At 38.2% G+C, this 25023-nt stretch overlaps 1 protein-coding gene across 12 annotated transcripts in view; it reads right to left on the bottom strand.

The window, feature by feature from the left end:
* REPS1 (RALBP1 associated Eps domain containing 1) overlaps positions 1 to 25023 on the bottom strand; it is an 88106-nt gene that overhangs the window by 35990 nt on the left and 27093 nt on the right. For 5 of the 12 annotated variants that reach the window (XM_010379518.2, XM_010379516.2, XM_010379514.2 and 2 more), the window contains exons 2-8: positions 7625 to 7748; positions 5414 to 5610; positions 5132 to 5285; positions 4407 to 4531; positions 3765 to 3927; positions 3424 to 3487; positions 1268 to 1422 (exon numbers count right to left, since the gene is read on the bottom strand). In XM_010379518.2, the coding sequence (XP_010377820.1) occupies positions 1268 to 1422; positions 3424 to 3487; positions 3765 to 3927; positions 4407 to 4531; positions 5132 to 5285; positions 5414 to 5610; positions 7625 to 7748 (982 nt within the window). Of the gene's footprint in view, positions 1 to 1267; positions 1423 to 3423; positions 3488 to 3764; positions 3928 to 4406; positions 4532 to 5131; positions 5286 to 5413; positions 5611 to 7624; positions 7749 to 10704; positions 11055 to 25023 lie in introns of those variants that run through there. The other 7 variants (XM_030928547.1, XM_010379515.2, XM_010379511.2 and 4 more) reach the window with 4 other exon arrangements.

Here is a 25023-nt window from a genome sequence, read left to right on the forward strand (position 1 = left end):
ATGATTGGAACTTGCCCAAGGTCACAGGCGAAATTAGCAAAACTAGAAGCACATTCAGATTACTGACTCCAAGGAGACTGTTCTCTTTGTGACAGTAATTTCATACATCTGATTCCTTCTGTGTAATTTAGACAGAACTAAATCAGACATGTATATTTTTAGGTTAAAGAGATGCTGCCCGATAGAAAAATGCCCTTTTGAGAGCCAAATTCTATTTGAACTTCCCTTTTAAAAGTATCAAATTCTTTCCATCATCACATCCAAATGAGAATTTAGATAGAAACACTGAAGACAATAATTTATTTTAATTAGGCTCATTAAGAATTAAACATTAGATTTCCTTTTATTCACTCAGAATTTAAGAAAAATGTACTAATTTTTAGCCCTTGATATTCTTCTTCTTTTTAAAGAAAGGTCCAGGCTGGGCATGGTGGCTCACGCCTGTAATCCCAGCACTTTGGGAGGCTGAGGCGGGCAGATCATGAGGTCAAGAGATACAGACCACCCTGGCCAACATGGTGAAACCCCGTCTCTACTAAAAATACAAAAATTAGCTGGGCATGGTGGCGCGTGCCTGTAGTCCCAGCTACCCAGGAGGCTGAGGCAGGAGAATCGCTTGACCCGGTTGGTGGAAACTGCAGTGAGCTGAGATCATGCCACTGCACTCCAGCCTGGTGACAGAACGAGACTCCGTCTCAAAAAAAAAAAAGAGAAGGAAGAAAGAAAGGTCCCAATAAATATGAGTATTTCGCATTCTTGTTAACAACAGAGCGTTCTCTAAAATCAAACACAAAAAGTCCAGATTTCTTTGAGTCTGCAGAAGAGAGCTTGGCATTTTAAAGAAAAATGGTCACAGCTGTAAAGGTCTAATGATGAACCAGGTAATTTCCCTTCATCAAATTAAGACGTATTAAAGAGAAAAATGTTTATAATGAAGATGGGTTACTTTACCCACTTGAGACACTATTTATCACAATTAAAGGATAGCAAAATAACAAGACACTGAAATGCTCTTCAAATCTCGGCAAGCCACAAATACAAAGATAAAATAGTGGTATATATTACTTATCTTTATTTTTCAAAGTAGACTGAATAAGACAAATCCAAGTTTGGCTCATACATCCTATTCTGATGACAAATCTATGTACACTTGATGAAATATCTTGGCTATTAAGCTCTGGTTAACCTCTATCTTGATTTTTCTTTCAGAACCAAGCATTACGTCTATCAAAGCATGCAAACAGCTCTCTTTAGCTCCCAATCTTACCTGCTGAATCTTCCAAATCAATCAGTTTGGGCATTAAGCTTTCAGGAAGTTTTTCTGGTAAATCATAGCCATTCTTCCTAGCAACCACCAGATGAAAAGCAGCACAAAACTCATCCAGTGTCAATGCACCATCTTTATCAAAGTCTGAGAGTTCCCTAGAAGATAAGTTTATTGTGAATATAATCACATTCTGCTTTGGATCCTTTCATTTCTCAAAAAGAAGCAAGAGAAATATTTTCCATGAGGAAGAGCAAAAACTCAGTAATTATAAAAATCCCATACACGGAAAGATGTGTGACACAGCAAATGTAGCAAAATGTTACCTGCAGAATTTAGGTGGTAGTATATGAGGGTTTATGGTACTATTCTTTAAGCTTTCCTCTGTGTTTGAAATTCTCTAAAAAGTGGCCCCAATAATTAAGGTCACGAAAAAGAAGGACCTGTAACTTACATGCATTTTTAGAAGGCACACGTAATAAGTTAGTGACATTTTTTAGAAGTTTGCTTTTATGTTATCAAAATTCACCATGTATGTACTTTATTTTTTGTTTATATTTTTTCGATATGGAGTCTTGCTCTGTCGCCCAGGCTGGAGTGCAGTGGCATAAGCTTTGGCTCACTGCAACCTCCACCTCCTGCCTCAGCTTCCTGAGTAGCTGGGATTACGGGCATGCGCCACCATGCCCGGCTAATTTTGGCCAGGCTGGTCTCAAACTCCTGATCTCATGTGATCCACCTGCCTCAGGCTCCCAAAGTGCTGGGATTACAAGCGTGAGCCACCGTGCCCGGCCAACATGTACGTACTTTAAATCACTGAGTAGAACTGCAAGGCTTAAAACAGAAATACAGCCACTCCACCTTGCTGTCTATGCCCTTTCCTAGATACACAGACAACCACTTTTGTCTTTATTGCCTTAAACTATAAATAGCATGCATATATTACTAGTTTTTGAGTTTTCAGTTTTAGGTGTTATCTACCTACCTTGTACTAAGCACTCTATGCTACCAAAAACCTATTAAAAATGATTTAGAATATAGAGAAATACATTGATACACACTGGAATTAACATTTATGTTTATCTGGTAACCGTTTTTTACTTATTTTTGAGACAGAGTCTCACTCTGTTGCCCAGGCTACAGTGCCGTGGTATGATCTCAGCTCACTGCAAACTCTGCCTCCTGGACTCAAGCAATCCTCCCATGTAAACCTCCCAAGTATCCAGGACTACAGGCTTGCACCACCACACCTTGCTAATTTTTTCATTTTTTGTAGAGACAGGGTTTCACCATGTTGCTCAGGTTGGTCTTGAACTTCTGGGCTCAAGCAATCTGCCTGCCTCGGCTTCCCAAAGTGCTGGAATTACAGGCATGAACCAAAACTCCTAGCCTGTGTTTTCTGTTTGGTTTTGTTTTTTTGAGACAGAGTCTCGTTCTGTCACCCTGGCTGGAGTGAAGTGGCGCGATCTTGGCTCACTGCAACCTCCACCTCCCGGGTTCAAGCGATTCTCGTGCCTCAGCCTCCCCAGTAGTCGGGATTACAGGCATGTGTTACCATGCCCGGCTAATTTTTTTGTACAGACAGGGTTTCGCCGTGTTGCCCAGGATGGTCTCAAACTCCTGAGTTCGGGCAGTTCGCCTGCCTCGGCCTCCCAAAATGCTAAGATAACAGGCATGAGCCACCGCGCTCAGCCCCCGCCTGTTTTTATAAAGTAATTTGTGATTACACTTTGTGTTCTAATGGCCAATTCCAACCACATTCCAACACAGCTATTCTTAAGTCTCTGGTTAAATGGAAGCTAACACCATTCCTAAAGTTATGGCATGGTATAGGACTTAACTAAACTTGATAAAACACCAATGGGATAAATATAACCATGTATGTGCAAACTAACTTTTATCTCATGCATTATGTTAGCAACAAAAAGACAGCTGATACAGCTTAAAGAATTTTAGCTCTTTACAAAGAACTACTGTATCAGTATCACTTATTTCTTTTCTGCAGAATAAGAGAGAAGCTGGCTATTGTAAGGCAATACTGAGTTCTTTGACAGCATTCTTGAAGGGTTAGTTGTTTATTTTTTAAGGTTCTAAAATCTACCTGCTAGAAACTCCTTGGAAACAACCCAGTTACCCAACTAATGATATACCACACTTACCAAATATGAGAAAGTTCAAGAATAGGAAGTTTTGATTTTGTAAAAAACTCTTTAGCTGCAGATCCTGAAATATTAAAACAGTGTTGTTTAATGTTATTCTGAACTTACGGATCCACGAACAGAATGTAAGAGTCTTAGACTTTTTTAACTGGGAAAAGATATTTTTAATATGTGAATATGTCATGTTTTTGGCTCCCAGTGATTATAAATTCTTTTTAGACAAATAATCTGATAATTATTTTATAATTAAAATCTTATGACCAATAAAACAGTATCTTTGAGATTATGAAATTGAGACTGTCCTGTCCCATCTAGAAGAACTTCTGTTTTCAATAACTCACCTGGAATAAATCCGTTTAGATCAGGCTGAATGGTTTTAAACTGATTTACATAATACTGTCTTTGTTCATCTGTTATTTTCCAGGGATCATCATAACTACTGGATTGCCTACGAATTTCAATGGCAGTTGTAGCTGATGCTACAGTTCGTACTGTTGTCTGGTCCTGTAATGAAACATTTTTTCCTCAGTACAGTAGCTACCTACATGATTATATGGACCAAGATTGCTAGGTTATTTATCTTTGAAAATAAAACTTGCTTTTTGTGGATATTTAAAATGTAAAACCACATATCTGTTACAGTCAGATTATTGGATATGTTTTTGCACAATGATTATAGAAATGAGAATGACAGCAATTATGCAAGCAACAGAAAGTTACGAAAATGTGCTAAGAAAGCCAAGCAAATATATTTCCAGATGCAGAAACCTTTCAAAACTTCACTAGGAAATCAGAAACTGAAATAAAATTAGCCAAAACATTCCAATGATAACAGATTTGAAATGCACAGAGCAGAATTTTGCTTTTAAATAAATGAATGGATTTGCATTTATAAAATTTGCAACAGCAAAATATAAAAATGATGACTGGAGCAATACTCTGAATGAAGCAAATAAAAATGCAATACCAATAAAATGTCACACCTGGACAGAAGCAGGATGCATGGTTAAAAGAGTACTGGTTGGTGGAGTATCTGCAAAACTGACCCAGTTTTCTTGAGGTGGAGGTGGGGAATGCCCTGACCACACTGCATCACCAGCAGAAGAACCTATAAGGAGAATGGGTAAACATGCTGACTCATGTTTGAGGAACAAACTTAAGTTATCAGGAAGTTTTCTTTCAAACTCTTACTCTGAAGAAATCTAACAATTTCCAAAATGGAATCTTTTCTGTTCAATTAGAAATTATACCTCATTTAAATATCTTCAATTATTTTGTGCTCTCCTTGTCAATAAAATTTATGTGATTTATACATAATATTCTGGGAAATAATTATTCATTTTACCGTTAGAGAATCTGGTATCCATAAATGTGTCTAAGCATCATAGATACACATAAATGCAATTACCACTTTTCAAGGCAATGTATCCACTTATAAATCTCCATAGTTGGCTTTTGCTTTTATTTAACTTAACTCACAATTAAAAACTGTCTTGGAGGCAACTCCTGAAGGAATATTATCAAGTTTCCTTCAATTTACAACCCTAAATAATTGTTATTTTTAAAAAATCTCTAAGCCAGGTTCTGTGGCACAAGCCTATAATCCCCACCTACTCAGGAGGCTGAGGCAGGAGGATCATTTGAACCCAGGAGTGCAAGACCAGGCTGGGCAACACAATGACACTCTAATCAATAAATCTCTAAATACCTGATTGTGCTTCACCAAAGGGAGACCAAAATGGCCCAGGTCCCGCAAGAGGCCTCTCACTATTCCCACCACTGGGATGACGGCTGTGCTTCCTCCATGTGTGTGGAGAAGTTGGTGGGGATTGCTGTGGTGAAACTACTGGGGAGGCAGGTTCCTAGAAAAGAACAATATTTTAAAATTGTAATTTTAAGGAGACATGTTAATTATTAAGCTACCAATAAATGTTTTAGTGAAGCATTTGCACAGGGCATGAACTGCTAATATTTACATGCATGTGATTACCTGTGCATCTGCAGATGTACGAGGCTGAACCGTATCATGGCTCACAGATCCCTTTTTCACTTGCCCCCTGCCAGGTGGTGGGGGAATTACACCAGAATATGACCCTTGATTTTCAGAATCTGAAGAATATGAGGCTGCATGGCGAGATTCCTGTTCATTTTTTGAAGCAACAAATCTTGGCAGAGGAAGGTCCTTTACTGTTAACCACAAAATAATCATTACTTTAAAATAAAAAAGGACATATATATTAAAAACTAAAATAAGACATGAATTAGATATTAGAATTTTTGTAAAAATGGATACAGAAACAAAAGGCACAAAACATCTATCACCACAAAATTTGGACCATAATCTCCCTTACATTATTCAGGGAGACTCTTACCTAGAAAGAAGTAATAAAACCAAATTGTCCTTCTAGTGAGTGATATAAATGGCTATATCAAATGTCTACGTTATGTTTAGCCCTACACTTGTCATTGAATATTTATTTTACCTCGTAACCACAGTACACCTGCAAAGTCCCTATTTAAAGATAAGAAAACTGAGGTTTCATGATGGCAAGGTCATGCTCGTAGTAACTGACAGGATCTAAACCTAGGTCAGTCAGACCCCAAAGCCTAGGCTGCTTCTACTCACACTGGGTCTTTAAAGTAAGATTTTAGACCTCTAAGTAAAGCACAGAATATGTCACTAAGTCTGAGATAGATTTAGAAATTTTCATGGCAGAAATTCCTAAAAATACCTTACTGTTCACCTACCAAAAACATGGTACACAGTATTCTATTCTACATTCAATTTTAAATAGAGGAGAAAGATGAAGGACTGAAAAACTGCTTGCAGGTAAATCATAAGTGATACTTTTAGACCAGAAAAAATACAGCTACAGAATCATTTCAGAGGAAAGTGTACTTACCTCCATTATATGATTACTTCTGTCTCTCTTTAGAACCTCCATATGAAGGGGGGAAACTATTACGCTTATTCAATATACATGTAAAAGAATTCAAAATTACCTGAAAAGAATGTAAACTCCCAACACTAGAAGAAAGATGTGTGGCAAACTAGAGGTCCACAATGAAAACCTCCACTGACCAATAAACTAAACTGGTACTTAAAACTATTTCTACAAATTCTGATATTTACAGAATTTTACAGCAATTTTTCTGTACAGATTATTTTTAAAATCTTAATTTTTCTCTTTTCCCTTTACTCTATGAAAACGAAAGAACCCTCTGCATTTAAGTGCCTATCTTTGTAGACTTTCTATCTTCTTTCACATCAACAAGTCTCTAAATACTTGAAAAACAAATTATCTGATGATGTAACACTTTGATATGGTTTGACTCTGTGTTCCCACCCAAATCTCATCTCGAATTGTAATTCCCACATGGGAGGTGATCAGATTATGGGGGCAATTCCCCCATTGCTGTTCTTATGATAGTGAGTGAGTTCTCATGAGATCGGATGGTTTAAATGTCTGTAGCAATTCTCTCTTGCTCTCTCTCTCTCTCCTGTGGCCATATAAGACATGCCTTGCTTTCCATTCACCTTCTGCCACGATTGTAGGTTTCCTGTGGCCTCCCAAGTCATGCAGAAGTGAGTCAATTAAACCTCTCTCATTTATACATTACCCAGTCTCAGGGATTTCTTTATAGCAGTGTAAAAATGGACTAATACAAACTTGTAATGCGGTCAGATGTCTGTAACTAGATTTTAGTCTGCCAATATTTTAATATTGTCTCTATCAATCAAAAAGTTTAGGTTAACTGTTACTTCTTAATTTCAACTGGAGCCTCCATAGCCTTCCCAAACAAACAAAAATACAAAGTATAATGTTGTTTTATTAGAAATGAAGAAAACAGGGATGCTATATATGAAGATGGTCACTATAATTTATCATTTACCTTAATAAAACTATTCGCTTAAAATATTTCTAAACAACTTTTAGTAAATTCTTAAATATTTGCCATTTGAACAGTACATACAGTCAAATACAGATGAAGTACATAGACTATGCCGTAATAAAAGACAGACATATTTTTCTAGTATTTTCAAGTGAGAAATGCAAGGTAGTGGGAATAAAGTCATGACACTTCACTCAAGGTCATAAATGCCACTATAAGATCAGAAAGACACAAGAGTTCTATTGACTTGACTTCATTTGTAATAGAAGCCTATTTTCTTCCAGTTACTAGTGTACTCTATATTTACCTGTATTTATACTTTCCACTCTTAAAGGGAAACCAGACTGGGCAACAGCTACAAGTTTCAAAGCAATGTAGAACTGACTTCTTCCAAAATAACCAAGTCTTGTTGCACCACAAAGCTCCATGATCTATAAGATAACATAATGTTAACATTAAGATTCACGACAAAATTCTCCCTTCAAAAATAAGCAGCTACCCAACTTGTTTGTAACGTCTCAAAATATCTATCTAATAGATGGTTTAATACAACTGACAACCAACTTCCTCAAGTTTCAGGTTCATATGTTTACAAACAAAAAGTCACTGCTTTGCAATAAGGTCACCGTTCTCCTATTTATCAAAATCCATACGATTAGCAATTCTCTTAGAAAAAAATTTTTTGTTATGAGTCACAAGTTTAAAGAAACAATGTACCACCCGCTCTTCTTCATAAGCACTGCACATACAATACGACAATGTGACCAAGAGACAATTATGCAGCCATTTAAAGTGATAGTCTTTAAATGACATAACAACATGGAAAAATGCTAAGGATTTATCAAGTAGGGAGGAAAGGCAATATACATAATTTTAACCATAAAAACACAAATTTTGAAACTATTAAAAAAAAAAGTCTATCACAATTTTTTAGGTGAGATTAAGAGTCGGATTCTTCCCTCTTATTTTCCAAATGTATTTAATATGGCTACACTACTGTTCTTTAAAACGAACAAAATTTGTCTGTCCTTTTATTTAAAGCATGAAAGTGTTCAAGGATCTACATTAATCATTCCAGTCTTTCAACAAGTATTTCCAGACTTGCTAGCGCAAGTAAATATTACATTCAAAAAATAGGATTTCAGATTACAAAATTATAACTCTAAAAGCTGGAGGTTTCTACTATGCAGATATTATAATCTTATCTTAAACACTAGGCATCCCTGTTGTATCTTTTCAAATAATACAAATTTTTGTATAGAGAGCGCAGTTTTAGTCTGTTTTTCCAAAATGCTCAAAGGAAGATAAAGTATCTGAGACACTGTGGTATTAAGTCCGAAGAAAAGTATTTACAGGACTTCAAAAAAAGCACCTATTAACGATTAAGCAATTGTATCACAACAATAATAACCATTTGTTTACATACACAAAAAGTCATTTTTGCTGGCTGACCAGCACTGAAAGAAGTTCCTGTTCCTGCCACTAAGGAGCATGTCCTTCTGAAGAAATTTAAAAGGGCTAAGAGAATAAAAAGGCAGGCTAACATCATTAAGGGAACTATGAGGAAAAGGAGAGTTAAAAAAGGAAGGCCACGCGGCCCCAATCCTCTAGTCTTTTCTGCCCCCTTGACGCCTCGCAGAGGATCATTACATATCTCAGATACTTTTGTTTATATAACAATGCATCTAATGTATGCCAGGTATATGCTAGACAGAGGGAAGACCTAAAAGGAGTTCACAGTATGGTTTGTTGACATTTTGGGAAGACACCAAAGAAATGGTTAGAAATGAGGAGGCAGTGTTCAAGAAGGGAGACAGAATCTCAATGCTGTTTTAATTGGTATTTATTAAAAGTTTTGCCGGGCGCGGTGGCTCAAGCCTGTAATCCCAGCACTTTGGGAGGCCGAGACGGGCGGATCACGAGGTCAGGAGATCAAGACCATCCTGGCTAACATGGTGAAACCCCGTCTCTACTAAAAATACAAAAAACTAGCCGGGCGACCTGGCGGGCGCCTGTAGTCCCAGCTACTCGGGAGGCTGAGGCAGGAGAATGGCGTGAACCCGGGAGGCGGAGCTTGCAGTGAGCTGAGATCTGGCCACTGCACTCCAGCCCGGGCGACAGAGCAAGACTCCGTCTCAAAAAAAAAAAAAAAAAAAAAAATTTATATTTGTTAGTCATTTGCATAGAAATGCAAAAAGAATTTCCTGACTTGCCCAACTTGTTCTCTGGCAATTTTTAATGGATTGTTAATCTTCTTTATTCATTTTAAGAAGTTTTATTATGGCCGGGGACAGTGGTTCATGCCTGTAATCACAGCACTCTGGGAGGTCAAGGCGGCCCAGGCCGATCACTTGGGCCAGGCATGGTGGCTCATGCCAGTAATCCCAGCACTTTGGGAGGCTGAGGTGGGTGGATCACAAGGCCAGGAGATCGAGACCATCCTGGCTAACACGGTGAAACCCCATCTCTACTGAAAATACAAAATATTAGCCGGGTGTGGTGGTGGGCACCTGTAGTCCCAGCTACTCGGGAGGCTGAGGAAGGAGAATGGCGTGAACCCGGGAGGCGGAGCTTGCAGTGAGCTGAGATCATGCCGCTGCACTCCAGCCTGGGCGACAGAGCAAGTCTCTATCTCAAAAAAAAAAAAAAAAAGAGTTCAAGACCAGTCTGGCCAACACGGTGAAACCCATCTCTACTAAAAATACAAAAGTCAGCCAGGTGTGGTGGTGTACACTGGTAATTCTAACTACTCGGGAGGCTGAGGTGGGAGGATTATTTGAACCCAGGAGGTGGAGGCTGCAGTGAGCCGAGATCAAGCCACTGCCCTCCAGACTGGGTGACAGACTGAAACTCTGTCTCATTAAAGAAAGGCTTTATTATATCATACATATTGACTTGCAAACTCTCATGGAATTCATTCATTTATTCAATGACTATTTACTGAGCACCCTCAGGAAGGAAAGACCGAAGTGTAGCTGTAAGTGTGTGTAGTTTAAGTGTGTGTAGGATTGATGGGGAGGAGGGAATGCAGCAGATGGAGCTGATGACTTAGGCAGAAGCCAGATCATATTGTACACGTTGTTTTCTAGTTTATCTGTTTTTTCCAAAAAAGCTGTTTTGGTGATACAGAATTTTCAATTTTTATACAAGCTTATCATTTCCCCCTTTTAGGACTTTTGGGTTTGCTAGACTTAGAAAAAAGGTCTTTTTTTTTTTCTTTGTTTCAAGTTTTAATCAAAGCTTTTATATAAGATTACTTTATTCCTGCATCTTCTCAATTGTTTCTTCCTTGTATTTCCCCTTTTCCTTTCCTACTTGGCGAGACTTGGCTTTCCGTTCAAGGATCTTTTTGCGGTCTTTGTCCAGTTTTAGCCTAGTGATACCCACCTTGCTGGGGTGAATGCCTACGTGGACAGTTGTGCCATTAGCCTTTTCCCGCTGCACCCGTTCAATGTAGATAACATATTTCTTCCTGTAAACCTGGACTACTTTGCCAATTTGCTGACCTTTACAGTGTCCTCGTACAACCTGAACTTCATCATCCTTTCGGATGGGCATAGATCGCACGTTGTACTTCTGTCTCAGCTCTTTGGAAAGAGGGGAAGACATAATCTTCCTGCGAATGTGGGAAGGTGCATTGAAATGCCTTTTGCGATTCTTGCTTCGGTCGGAAGTCACAAAGGGATTAAACTTCATTTTGGCCACTCCCGCTTCGGTGATGGCCGCAAAAGGGAAGAGCGAAAAAAGGTCTTTATACATGTTTTCTTCTAGAATGTTTATGATTAAAATGGAAAATATCCACATCTGACAAAACTGGAATTTATTTTGGATGAGAAGCAAACCAGATATCCTTTTGATCCTCCTCAATAGTTAACCATTGAGGCCAGGAGCAGTGGTTCATGCCTGTAATTGCAATCTTCTGGGAGGCCAAGGTGGGAGGACTGCTTGAGGCCAGGAGTTCAAGACCAGCCCTGGCAACATAGTGAGATCTCATCTATATGAAAAAAAAATTAAGTTAAAAATTAACTGGATGTGGTGGCACATGCCTGTAGTCCCAACTACTCAGGAGGCTGAGGTGGGAGGATCACTTCTGCCTACGAGTTTGAGGCTGCAGTAAGCTATGATGGTGCTACTTCACTTAAGCCTGGGCAACAGAACAAGACTCTGTCTCCCCCGCAAAAAAAAAGAAAAAGTTAACCATTTATTAAAAAACTCTTTTCTCCATTAACTTGAAAAGCAACTCCTATATTTACATGTGCTTATTTCTGGGTTCCTTATGTTACAGTTTTGTATGCTAGTCCTGGAGCTGTAACCCAGTGTTTTAATTACTTTAGCTTTATAATATTTAAACATCTGATAGGATTAGTCCACCCTCGATTTTTTTGCTGTTTAGAAATTTCTGAATTATCCTCATATACTTATTCTTCTAAATAATCCTTAGAATCATTTGTCAGAATAAACTGAGATTTTACTTGGGACAGCAATTGATTTATGGTCTTGTTCCAAACTTTAACAAGACCACTTCTAGTGTTTTATCATTAAGCATGATACAGGCTAACACTCTGCAACACCTTTGGTTAAAGAAACTCTTAAGACCAGAAGCGGTGGCTCACGCCTGTAATCGCAGCACTTTGGGAGCCGAGGCGGGCGGATCACGAGGTCAGGAGTTCGAGTTCAGCCTGACCAACATGGAGAAACCTTGTCTCTACTAAAAACACAAAATTACCACCGGGCGTGGTAGCACATGCCTCACATGCCTGTAATCCCAGCTACTCAGCAGGCTGAGGCTGGGGAATCACTTGAACCCTGGGGGCAGAGGTTGCGGTGAGCCAAGATTGTGCCATTGCACTCCAGCCTGGACAACAAGGGGGAAACTCTGTCTCAAAACAAAACAAAACAAAAAGCTAGTTCTAGTTCTGTTCTACTAAGAATCTTGTTTTGGGTTTTATATTTTCAAAAACCACTTAAAGATGTTAATTTTATCATGTGGATTTTGTGCAGAAAACTAAAAGATCGTAATTTTCTCTTTGGTCCACTGATATTACTAAGTATATTAAGATATAAGTAAGTATATTAACAGATTTCCTAACATAGAACCATCCTTTGATTCCTGGAATGAATTTCATTTAGACATGATGTATTACTTTCCCAAATAATATTTATAAAATATTTTAACCACAATCTTAGAACAATTAAGTTTTAAAGCATACATAATCTTTGCCATGCTTTGGAGTTGGTGTTATACTGGCTTTTTCAGCAGAACTTGCAAACTACTTTTTTCTCTCTGCTCTGAAATACTTTAAATAGATTAGGAATTAGGTGCTTCATGAAGATTTGAAATAATTCACCAGTGATACAGGTGAGGCAATAGCTCTCATATGTAAGTTTCTTCCATTCTATCTGAAATAAGCTAGGTTTACTATCTCTAAGATTTGATAATGTCCTAGAGAATCATTTATCATCTCCAAATTTTACAATTTCTTAGTTGAGTATCATTCAAAGCGATTCCATTCTTTTAATTTCCTTTTATGGTAATTTCCTCTTAATCTTAATTATGCATATTTGTATGCAGTTCACTCTTTCTCTAGCACAGTTATCTGACCATGGGGACCACTTGAAATACCTGTTAGGATCGGGAGTGGTGGCTCACTCTGTAATCCCAGTACTTTGGAAGGCTGAGGCGGGCGGATCACGAGGTCAGGAGATCGAGACCAGCCTGACCAACATGGTGAAACCTCGTCTCTACTAAAAATACAAAAATTAGCCAGGTGTGGTGGCACACGCCTGTAATCCCAACTACTCGGGAGGCTGAGGCAAGAGAATCACTTAAATCCAGGAGGTGGAGGTTGCAGTGAGCCAAGATGGTGCCACTGCACTCCAGCCTGGGTGACAGAGTGAGACTCCGTCTCAAAAAAAAAAAAAAAAAAAAAAGAAATACCTGTTAGGATACAGATTCCCAAACTGCTTCCATTAGATTTCTAACTCACCAAGGAAATCTAAACCACCAAAGGCCAGTTGGTGATTGTTGCTATAATACCGAAAACTATCATGCTTTTTTTTTAATGTTATAAAATATACATGCTCATGGTAAAATAAAATAGTAGTTAAGGATATAGAATTTAAAGTTCCTATATTCCCCATCAAATGTAACAATTCCTCCTAGCCAGGGCAATTAGGCAAGAGAAAGAAAGGGCATCCAAAGGAAGAAGTCAAACTGTCCCTGTTTGCAGATGACATGATCTTATATAAATGGAAAAATCTAAAGACTCTACCAAAAAACCCTCAGATCTGATAAATTCAGTAAAGTTGCAAGATAACAAAACCAATATACAAAAATCAGTCGTTTTTTTCTTTTTTTCCCCCCTAAGATGGAGTCTTGCTCTGTCACCTAGAGCTGGAGTGCAACAGTGCGATCTTGGCTGACTGCAACCTCCACCTCTTGGGTACAAGCAATTCTCCTGCCTCAGCCTCCTGAGTAGCTGGGATTACAGGTGTCCACCAACACCCCTGGCTAATTTTTGTATTTTTAGTAGAGACGTAGTTTCACCATGTTGGCCAGGCTGGTCTTGATCTCCTGACCTCAAGTGATCCGCCTGCCTCAGTCTCCCAAAGTGCTAGGATTACAGGCATGAGCCACCACACTCAGCCTACAGCCAACTGATTTTTGACAAAGGTGCCAAGAACACTCACTGGGGAAAGGACGGTCTCTTCAATAAACAGTGCTGGGAAAACTGGATATCTACATGAAATAGGGAGATAGAGAGAGAGAGAGAGAGAATTTTTTTTTTTTTTTGAGACGGAGTTTCGCTCTTGTCACCCAGGCTGGAATGTAATGGTGCAATCTCAGCTCAACGCAACCTCCACCTCCTGCGTTGAAGTGATTCTCCTGCTTCAGCCTCCTGAGTAGCTGGGATTACAGGCACGCTCCACCATGCCTGGCTAATTTTGCATTTATAGTAGAGATGGGGTTTCTCCATGTTGGTCAGGCTAGTCTCAAACTCCCGACCTCAGGTGATTTGCCCACCTCAGCTTCCCATACTGCTGGGATTACAGGTGTGAACCACCACACTGGGCCAAATTACATATTTTATGAATGAAATTATATGCCTACCTCTCACCCTATACAAAAATCAACTCAAAATGCATCTCATACCTAAATATAGCACCCCAAATAATAAAACTACTAGAAGAAAACATATAGGAAATGCTTCAGTACATCAGTATGGGCAAATATTTTATAAACAAGACCTCAAAAGCATAGGCAACAAAAGCGAAAATACACAAATGGAATTGTATCAAACTAAAAACTTCTGCACAGCAAAGAAAGCAATCAACAGAGTAAAAGACAACTTACAGAATGGAAGAAAATATCTGGACACTAATCATCCAACAGGAGATTAATATCTAAAATATACAAGGAGCTGAAATATCTCAACAGCAAAATAAATAAATAAATAAATAAATAAATAACTGATTTAAAAATGGGCAAATGATCCCAAAAGACATTTCTCAAAGCAAGTCATATGCATGGTCAACAAATACGTGAAAACCTGCTCATCACTACTAATCATCAGGGAAATGCAAATCAAACCACAATGAGGTATCATCTCACCCCAGGTAGGCTGGCTGTTATAAAAACAAACAAACAAAACAAATGCTGGTGAGGATGCAGAAAAAAGGGAACTCATATACTTCTGGTGGGAATGCAAACTAGTTATAACCACTGTGGAGAATAGTATGAAGTCCTCAAAAAGCTACAAATAGAACTACCAGCAATCCTACTATTGAGAATTTATCCAAAGGAAAGAAATCATTATATCAGAGAGACATTGCACCTCCATGTTTACTGTGGTACTATTCACAATAGCCAAGATATGAAATTAACTCAGGTGTCCAACAACAGATGAGTGGATAAAGAAAATGTGCTATAATATGCCATGGAATACTACTCAGCCATAAAAAAGAATGAAATCCTGTCATTCATGGCAACATGGATGGAACTGGAGGACATATGTTAGGTGAAATAAAAGCCAGGAATAGAAAGTTAAACTTATATGTGGAAGTTTAAAAAAAAAAAAAAAAAAAAAACCTGATCTCATAGAAGCAAAACGGAGAACAGAGTATACCACTTGCTAGGAAGGGGAGACAAAGGGAGGAATAAGGAGAGATTTGTTAAGGGATACAAAATTACAACTAGATAGGAGGAATAAGTTCTACCACTCTAGGATGGCCACAGTTAACAATAATATATAGTTTCACATAGCTAGGAGAAGGATATTGAATGTTCCTAACACAAAGAAATGATAAATGTTTCAGATGATGGATATGCTAATTACCCTGATTTCATCACTATTCATTGTATTAGGGGTATCCAATCTTTTGGCTTCCCTGGGCCACACTGGAAGAAGAACTGTTTTGAGCCACATATAAAATACACTAAAACTAACAATAGCTGATGAGCTTAAAAGAAAAAAAGAATCACACACACAAAAAATTTCATGGTGTTTTAAGAAAGTTTACTAATTTGTGTTGGGCTGCATTCAAAGCTATCCTGGGCCACATGCAGCCTGTGGGCTGCAAGCTGCACAAGCTCGCATTATATATTTGAAACATCAATATGTATCCCAGGAATATGTACAATTATTAATTCTTTTAAATAAAATGAAAATAAAAGGTGATTATATAAGACAGGTAACTTTTTAATCCCGAGGTATCCTGTTAGCTATGCAATATAAATCTGAAAGCAACTTGTAATAAAGCTACCACATTGGTAAACTTAAAGGAACACTTCCTTTCATATATTCTAATTTTTTTCTACGTGTATACAAACACACAAGCACACATCTTACACAAGTAGGGTCACTGTACATAATTTTTTTCATATATTACTCAAAGATCTTTCTCTATCTGCATACATCTCATTTTTTTATAAAGCATTTCATCGTGTGGATGGATGTGCCTATCACAAATTAACCAATCCCCTATTGATGGATATTTAGGTTTTCCCAGTGTTTTATTACAAATAATATCGTAAACAATTTTGTACATGTCTTTGTGCATTTGTACAACTATAGAACAAATCTCTAGAAATGGAATATGCTTTCCACCATAGTCCACCAGGTACAATGGCTCATGCCTGTAATCCCAATATTTTGGGAGGCTGAGGCAGGAGGATTGCTTGAGGACAGCATTTCAAGATCAGCCTGGGCAACATGGTGACACCTCGTCTCTACAAGAAATAAATATATATATATGTAAAAGCTGGGTGTGATGGCACACCTGTAGTGCTAGCTACTAGGGGAGCTGAGGTGGGAAGATCACTTGAGCCCAGGAGCTCCAGACTACAGTGACCTAGTAACTATGCTACTATACTCCAGCTTGGGCAACAGAATGAAACCCCATCTCTTTAAATTAAAAAAAAAAAAAAAAAAAAAAAGGCCAGGGGCGGTGACTCATGTCTGTAATCCCAGCACTTTGGGAGGCCGAGATGGTTGGATCACGAGGTCAGGAGATCAAGACCATCTTGGCTAACACAGTGAAACCCTGTCTCTACTAAAAATACAAAAAAAAAATTAGCCAGGCGTGGTGGTGGGTGCCTGTAGTCCCAGATACTCAGGAGGCCGAGGCAGGAGAATGGCATGAAGCCAGGAGGCGGAGCTTACAGTGAGATGAGATCACGCCACTGCACTCCAGCATGGGCAACAGAGCAAGACTCCGTCTCAAAAAAAAAAAAAAAAAAAAAAGTTGTGTGTGTAAATAACAGTCAAGTACTAAAAACTATGAGTGACTATTACATCTAACTGACCAGCACAAAATCTTGGCTCTGTGGTCTGAGACAAGAGAGGAAAGTTAATGTTTTCCTTAACTTTACTGGCTTTATACCAAGGAGCATCAGCCTAGAGAAGTCAGTACTTCTTTTCTCAATGTTTCATTCCATAATATTTACCAAAAAGCCACTAACTTCTAGGAAAAAAGATAAACTAGACTGTAGTTCACTTAACACCTGTACAGATCAACACGGCTAGGAAATCATGGTTTATATCGTTCATACAGTACTTCAGCAAGAACCCAACTTTACTGTGCCTCAGTTCCCTCATATATTAACTGAGGAAAATAATACACTACCTCATGCAGTTGCTGTGAGCATTCAATGAGACTGTATTCAATAAAGCACTTCAACAAGTATCTGGCCCAGAAATATCATTACTTTCCATTTAATACCCTGATCATAGTGGACTTTGTATAGTTAGAGACTTCAAAGACTGTCATTTTTGAAAACCACACTTTCTTGAGAGCCAAGAGTTAATGCCTTTACGCATTAATATGAGTGTTATAATTTCTGATGGAAAGCCTTCTAAAATAGATGCTCTCATGTCTTCCTAAGCATTTGCAACTTCTGAGCCCAGGATTTTACCTGCTCTCCCTTCAGGACTCTCATTAAAATGACAGTAAGGGAATAAACCCACAATAATAAAGGGGAAGTTAGCTGACAGAAAATTTCAATAATTTTTTGCAATTAGAAAACAGAATAGTGACTAATGAAGTAAGGCGGAAAAAATGAGTGCCAAGAATACCCATGGAGAAGAACCAATTTGCCCAACAAAATCCAGAGACTCACCCAGAAATGCTAGGTATGACTAGGGATGGGACTAGGACAGAGAATAAAGATCCCCATTTCTACTGCTGCTCACAGATACTAGCAACCACACCCTACCCTCCAAACAAAAGCAAACAGACAAACAAGCACTGGATGGTGGTATATCTAAAAGAATGAAATGTTAGAGAAAAACTAGGACAGCTGGTATAGACTTTGTTGTTGCCCGTTAAGTCTTTCCAGAACTTACTAACCCCAATTAAGGACCAGCACCCGACCCACCCCACCTAAAGTAAGACAGCCTTTTAAGAAGCTATTCCCCACCCCTTCAAAAAAAGATAAGCGACACCCAAGTACACAGAACTCAGTCGGTTTTTCTATTGTCTCATCCGTAAATATGAACAGCTTACCAAAGATCAATAAGCACCTGGGAAAGCCTATAAAGTTGAAGAGGACTGTCAAATTTACAAACAGAAAAAAAAACCACACAGAGGGAAAGAACCTTAAAAATACTCTAGTGCGTATTATCTAATAGATTTTAGAAAATACTCCACTCGTAAAACAAGAACAAGATACTATGTTAAAAGAACAATCAGAGAGCAAGGTATCTTGAAATATACAAAGTTCAATAGAAACACTAGAAGATAAAATAGAGAAAAATGGCTTCAGAAGTAGGAAGATTAAAGGTAAATTAGAAAAATACAAAAAAAAAAATAAAGAATTCATCTAGAAGGACCAAATTTTTATTAAAATAAGGTCTACAAAGAATACAGAGAAAATAGAAGAGTAAATAGTTAAAGTAAGAGATTTTGCCCAAAGCTAAAGGACACAAGTTTTCAGACTGTGAAGATCCACTGAGTGCTCAAAATGAACCAAAAAAATTCCTAAACACATTACTGTGAACTTCAGAACAGCAAAGAGAAAACAAAGATCCTAAAACATTTAGAGATGGGGGAGAACATTAGAGATGGCAGAGAAGTGTTAATCACGTAAGAAATAGCGAGTAAACTGGAATCAGACTTAGCAGTAACACTGAATATCAGAAAACAATAAAGTAATATCCAGAGTTTTAAGAAAAAAGATTTTCAACCTAGAATTCTATCCAAACTATCATCAAGATCATGGAAAGAATGGACACTTTCAACCAGTCAGAAATTTTTAAATGTTTATCTCCTATAAACCCATTCTTGGAAAAATATTGAAGGATGTTATTCAGCAAAGCGTGAAGATACAGCTTCCAGGAAAAAGTAGATACATGGCAAGAAAGCAAAGAAAAAAAGTTGCAGGATGTCAGCTATGCAACCAGCCTACAAAGCCACCATTGCAGATCAAAGTACAATGACAGAAGTCTCCAGGAGGAAGCTTAAGGAAAAATAAAGAGGAAGAAGAACTCAACCGCTATGAAGGCAAACAGTGTGAGAAAAAAGGAAAGACCGTTAAGAAACCCAGCAGAAAAGCTGTAAGCACAGTACACTACTGAATACCCAGCTCTGCCATGAAAATATTTATATAGTCATCGCATGAATATTTTTGGTTCATTTTCAACTTTCATATTCAACCTAAAGTCAAAACATATTAAATAATTATGGTTACAGAACAATATAAATGTTAATATTACATATGTGAAAGTACCGCTAAGAAACGAGCAGGAGAAGTATAAGAAAGGTGAAAGGAAAAGGCATTGGCTCACATTCTCAACTTAGAATACGCATCAACAGGACAACAAGAAAGAAAAGTTTCAAAGGTAACAGAGGACCTGACATAAAATTTGAGGGAATACAGAGAAGTAACTTGAATGAAATCTTCATTTACTTCCTATATTTGGATAACGTCTATAACTGATGAAGCTAGATAAAGTGGGGTTTTAAGAGATATGGCAGTAATCACTGAAGAAAGAGTTTAATAAAGTTTGAAGTGGTTTTGCAGAAAACAACACTAAGTACAGGAAAGGGGAATGTAAAGGAAATGGTTGCTTTTATTGTAAGTTCTTGTGAACTATCTGACTTTTTAAAACCATGAGCAGCAATTATTTTTATGGAAACCATTTTTACTTTAAGTTTCAGGATACATGGCAGAACGTGCAGGTTTGTCACATAGGTACACACGTGCCATGGTGGTTTGCTGCACCTATTGACCTGTCCTCTAAGTTCCCTCCCCTCACCCCCCACCCTCCAACAGGCTGTGGTGTGTGTTGTTCCCCTCTCTGTGTCCAGGTGTTCTCACAGTTCAACTCCTACTTATGAGTGAGAACAAAAGCATATAGATTTTTGACAATGCAGATTTTGAAAACATATTAGTACACTGTAGGATACTGCAATTATGTACTCGAGGCCTTAAAAAAAAAAGGGTAATATGGCCAGGCGCGCTGGTTCATGCCTGTAATCCCAGCACTTTGGGAGGCCCAGGCAGGCGGATCACAAAGTCAGGAGATCGAGACCACCCTGGCTAACACGATGAAACCCCGTCTCTACTAAAAATACAAAAAAAATTAGCCAGAAGAGGTGGCAGGCGCCTGTAGCCCCAGCTACTCAGGAGGATGAGGCAGGAGAATGGCATGAACCTAGGAGGCGGAGCTTGCAGTGAGCCGAGATCGCTCCACTGCACTCCAGTCTGGCGGACAGAGCAAGACTCTGTCTCAAAAAAAAAAAAAAAAAAATGGAATTTTTTTTTCCACATAATAAAATAACACTATTAACAGAGTTTTTGTATTGTTCTTTGTCATAATCTGTGACTTTTTTGCTATTGCCAAACTATCGTTTTTTGCTCTATCAGCAGTCTCTAGTTGTTGTTGCCCTTTTGCCTTGCATGCCACAGACTTAAAAACAGAAATGAGCCCGCCTGTAATCCCAGCACTTCGGGAGGCCGAGACGGGCGGATCACGAGATCAGGAGATCGAGACCATCCTGGCTAACACCGTGAAACCCCACCTCTACTAAAAATACAAAAAATTAGCCGGGCGTGGTGGCGGGCGCCTGTAACCCCAGCTACTTGTGAGGCTGAGGCAGGAGAAGGGTGTAAACCCGGGAGGCGGAGCTTGCAGTGAACAGAGATTGCGCCACTGCACTCCAGCCTGGGTGACAGAGCGAGACTACGTCTCAAAAAAAAAAAAACAAAACAAAAAAAACCGGAAATGAGTTTTTAAAACTATAAAACAAGAATAGTTCTTCAATAAGGACCCAAAGAACTCTCCAAGGAGCAAACTACATGAGCAATCTATTTTTATTTCCAGAAATACAAAAATGGGGGGGAGGTGAACATTCATCGAGCACATACAATGCTAGACACAGTGCTGAACACTCAAGGTGTTCCCATCTAATTCTTAAAAATAATGGAGTAGAATTGGTACTAGCATTTTACAGAGGAAAAAAGAGAAAAGCAACTTGCCTAAGGCCAGAGGGCCCAATAAAGGGCAGAGTTATAATAAAAATGTATGCCTTTCTTCTTCCACCATGACATGCTGTACCTAGTCTTTTTGCCAGGATAACGTCAGCTTCCTCAGGGCAAGTACCCTCAAGAAGTCCTGAAGCATGTTTTGATTTTCCAGTGTCTTGCACATAGTGACAGCAAGACTGGTTAAATGCATAGTGAGGCTCTCTGTTCCTATGCTCAGAATGAGACTGCAGGGAATGCTAAGAACAATAAAGGTACACAGAAGTTACTTCTTATTCCAGGTGAGAAAAGACCAAAGTCAAAAAAAAAAAAAAGAGAAAAGACCAAAGTCAAGTAGATGTCCAATTACATATAAGCGCCTGAATCCATGACCTGCATCACAAAACAAAAAAACTCAAAAGACACAATGACAAATGTACTGGAACTATACACCACACTGAGATAAGCTGCCAATATCCTTTCCAAAATGAAATTTTATGAATGAGTTTAATATAACAAAATGGAATCAAAATTAGGATCTTCCCTTTTCAGTCATTAACAGGCTAAAAATGAGAAGTTTATTCTACTGCTTTCATTTTCGTAAAAATTATTCAGTTTAAATGGAACTGGGTCAGTGAGCATGCTATGTTTTTTGGTGGCTTAAAAGCCTAGTCTGATCGACTTATAAATGTACAACACTGGCTAGCCAATCACTATATAACTTCTATTGTTCTACTAACTTGTTAGACTAGGTCACACAATTCTGACTCACTAGCTTAAGTAACATGGGAATCCTTGTAATGAAGATTCACATCTACAATAAAGGAGGGAAAAATTATAGCAAATACCTATTATTAGGAGTGTTTACTTGTTACTCTACTTAATGCTCCGAACAATCCAATAATGTTGGCTAGCATTTTCCCCAGTTCATAGGAAAGAAAACTGAAGCTAGTAAGTGGCAGAGTTAGGATTCAACGCCAGGGCAGTATGAAGACTCCCTGTTCCCACATGCCTCCAAGATATACAGAGACAAAACTTCAACGGTGTAGTTTTGTCTCTTTAGTAGTTTATGGAGTAGTAGTTTCAAAATGTATTCCAAACAACATCAGTCCAGCTAAAGGTTCTGTAGTCGAGTAAGCTGAGGTATATAACAGCCTCTTTGGAGAATTCAGAATGCATTTTTAGCCCACAAGACGTAATTTTAAAAAATCCTACCGTCTAGAAGCGAACCCCCTTTTGGTTTAATACCTACAAAAATGCTTTAGAGTCAATGTTCCATATATCAGATGCTTTATATAAAACACTTTGGGATTCAATGTTCTAGACTCTAAAGCAGTGATTTTTAGTAATTTTGGTCTTAGGATCCCTTACACATACTTTAAAAAACTATTGAGGACCCCATTCCCTAAGTTCTTGTTTTTGTGGGTTATATTTATTGATATTACCATATGAGAATTTAAAATGGGAAATCAAAAAGTATCAATAAATTCACGTAAAACAATAATCCTATTACATATAACAGTTTTATACAAATAACTATTCTCTAAAACTGGGGAAAAAAAAAAAAAAACAAGTGAGAAGAGTGTATTATTTTACAAATGTGAAAATTTCCTTAATGTCTAGCTTAGGAAAAGGTTCTCTTATCTGCCTTTTTATTCAATTTATTGTGATATGCTGCTTCGTTTAAAGTGTAGAGAAAATGCACACTTCGCACAGATACATGCTGGAAAAGGAGTATTTAGATAGCTTTTTAGGTAATTTTGATTATTATTTTTTGATACTACATCAAAATTCAACAAGTGGTACTTAAAGGTTAATTTCAATATAAATCCGAAACCACATCAACAAACTTTTCTAAATGTGACATATTTTTGTTAATATCACCACTGATCTCACCAGAAAAGTCATTAAGTGTTGGGAAGTATCTGTACATGGTAGCAGATAAAAGTTCTTTAAAATTATAATTTTCATTGGAAAGCTTGATTTTATCATTAGCAACAAAGAACATCACCTGTTTTCCTTAAATGGCAGGCTCACTTCCTTCATTTTCAAGAAACTGTCTGCCCAATACCTAAGTCAGCTATTCTTTCAAGAAAAATGATGTTCATGAAAAAAGCAGTTACTTTAGCTCTCGACACACACAATAATGTAAGTACTTCTCAAGACAGGCATTATGGAACTGAAGTGTTTTATTCACATTTAGCATTTTATCACATAAAATATTAAAAAGATGTATGCTTAGGGTCAAATTTTAATAAAATTAGTAATTTTTATTGCTACTCAAAGGGCATTTTTTTTTGTCGCCCAGGCTGGAGTGCAGTGGCGCGATCTCAGCTCACCGCAAGCTCTGCCTCCCAGGTTCACACCATTCTCCCACCTCAGCTTCCCAAGTAGCTGGGATTAGAGGCGCGCGCCACCACGCCCGGCTAATTTGTACTTTTTAGTAGAGACAGGGTTTCATTGTGTTAGCCAGGATGGTCTCGATCTCCTGACCTCATGATCCACCCGCCTCCGCCTCCACCTCCCAAAGTGCTGGGCGTGAGCCACCACGCCCGGCTCAAAGGGCTTTCTTAAGTGAAACTGCTTGGCAGTCCAGCATACAATATTAGCACGGTCTGGTGCTACTGCCTTGATTTATGCCAAGAAACCAAAAGTTTTATCTGCCATGACTTTTACACCATCAATGCAAGGGTCAGCGCAGTAAAAAAGGTAATTAATAATACTATTGTTATGAAAATAACTTGGACCTCACAGACCAGGGTCTGGAGACCATACTTTGAGAAATGCTATTACAGAGTGAAAATAGAGGACAGTGATAAAAGGAATTCTTGGTTTTGATCCCACCACTGTGTACTACACCTCCCTTAAAGCAGCCACTGAAAACCATGTCTCATGGGAGCAAGCAATTAATATGAATTAGTGAAACTGGCAAGGTGAGGAAAGTAGTGAACTATGGAGAGCAGGTGTAAAGGAAGCAGCTGCTGTTCAACTCTAGCTGACTGCTGCTATTGAAGAATACTCGCCTAAAGACGCCATGAAGAGATTTTTCTAGAGTTGGATACACAGAATTTTCTATAATATATTCCCACTTTCAAATGCTACTGTGGACTCAAAATAATCTTTTAAAAATATGTAGACCAAACACAACACTTGGACTACCTATTTGCATGTTCTGTCCCAAAGGTATTCGTAATACTGGAAAAATGGCAATAAAATAAATGGCAAGACTGCAATAATGTCCCTTTGTGTCCTTTAGAAAGTAGGTTAAGGGCAGGGTGGGAAAGAAGGGTAAGACAAAGTTTCATGAAAGATAATCTTACATACAGGCATTATTATACATTAACCTGCCTTCCCAAATATATAATGGTCCTAGAGAGTTCCAGCTGCCTAGGACACTGGGTGCTCAGAAAAAAAATTATTCTAAGGCCATCGAGGAATTATTATATAGTGTGTGTATGTGTGTGTGTGTGTCTATATATAAATATAAATAATAGCTTTTATAAGATCTTGTTATCTGGCAAAATGACTCAAGGTATTAAGACAACTGAGTAGTCACCAAGGGAAATTAATTACTAAAAAATACATTATTTCATCCTTCACCAGTATGTCAGTACAGCCCTTAAATACATATTCCAATAGCGTAAATAATACAAGAATTCTAAAATACCTCTTCTTTCTTCAGTACGTCAAGACTGCTTTGCACTTGCTGTATCTTCAGTATGTTTTCCCCTCAGACCTCTTCT

The sequence above is a fragment of the Rhinopithecus roxellana genome, chromosome 4, assembly GCF_007565055.1.
Source record: "Rhinopithecus roxellana isolate Shanxi Qingling chromosome 4, ASM756505v1, whole genome shotgun sequence".
NCBI lineage: Eukaryota > Metazoa > Chordata > Mammalia > Primates > Cercopithecidae > Rhinopithecus > Rhinopithecus roxellana.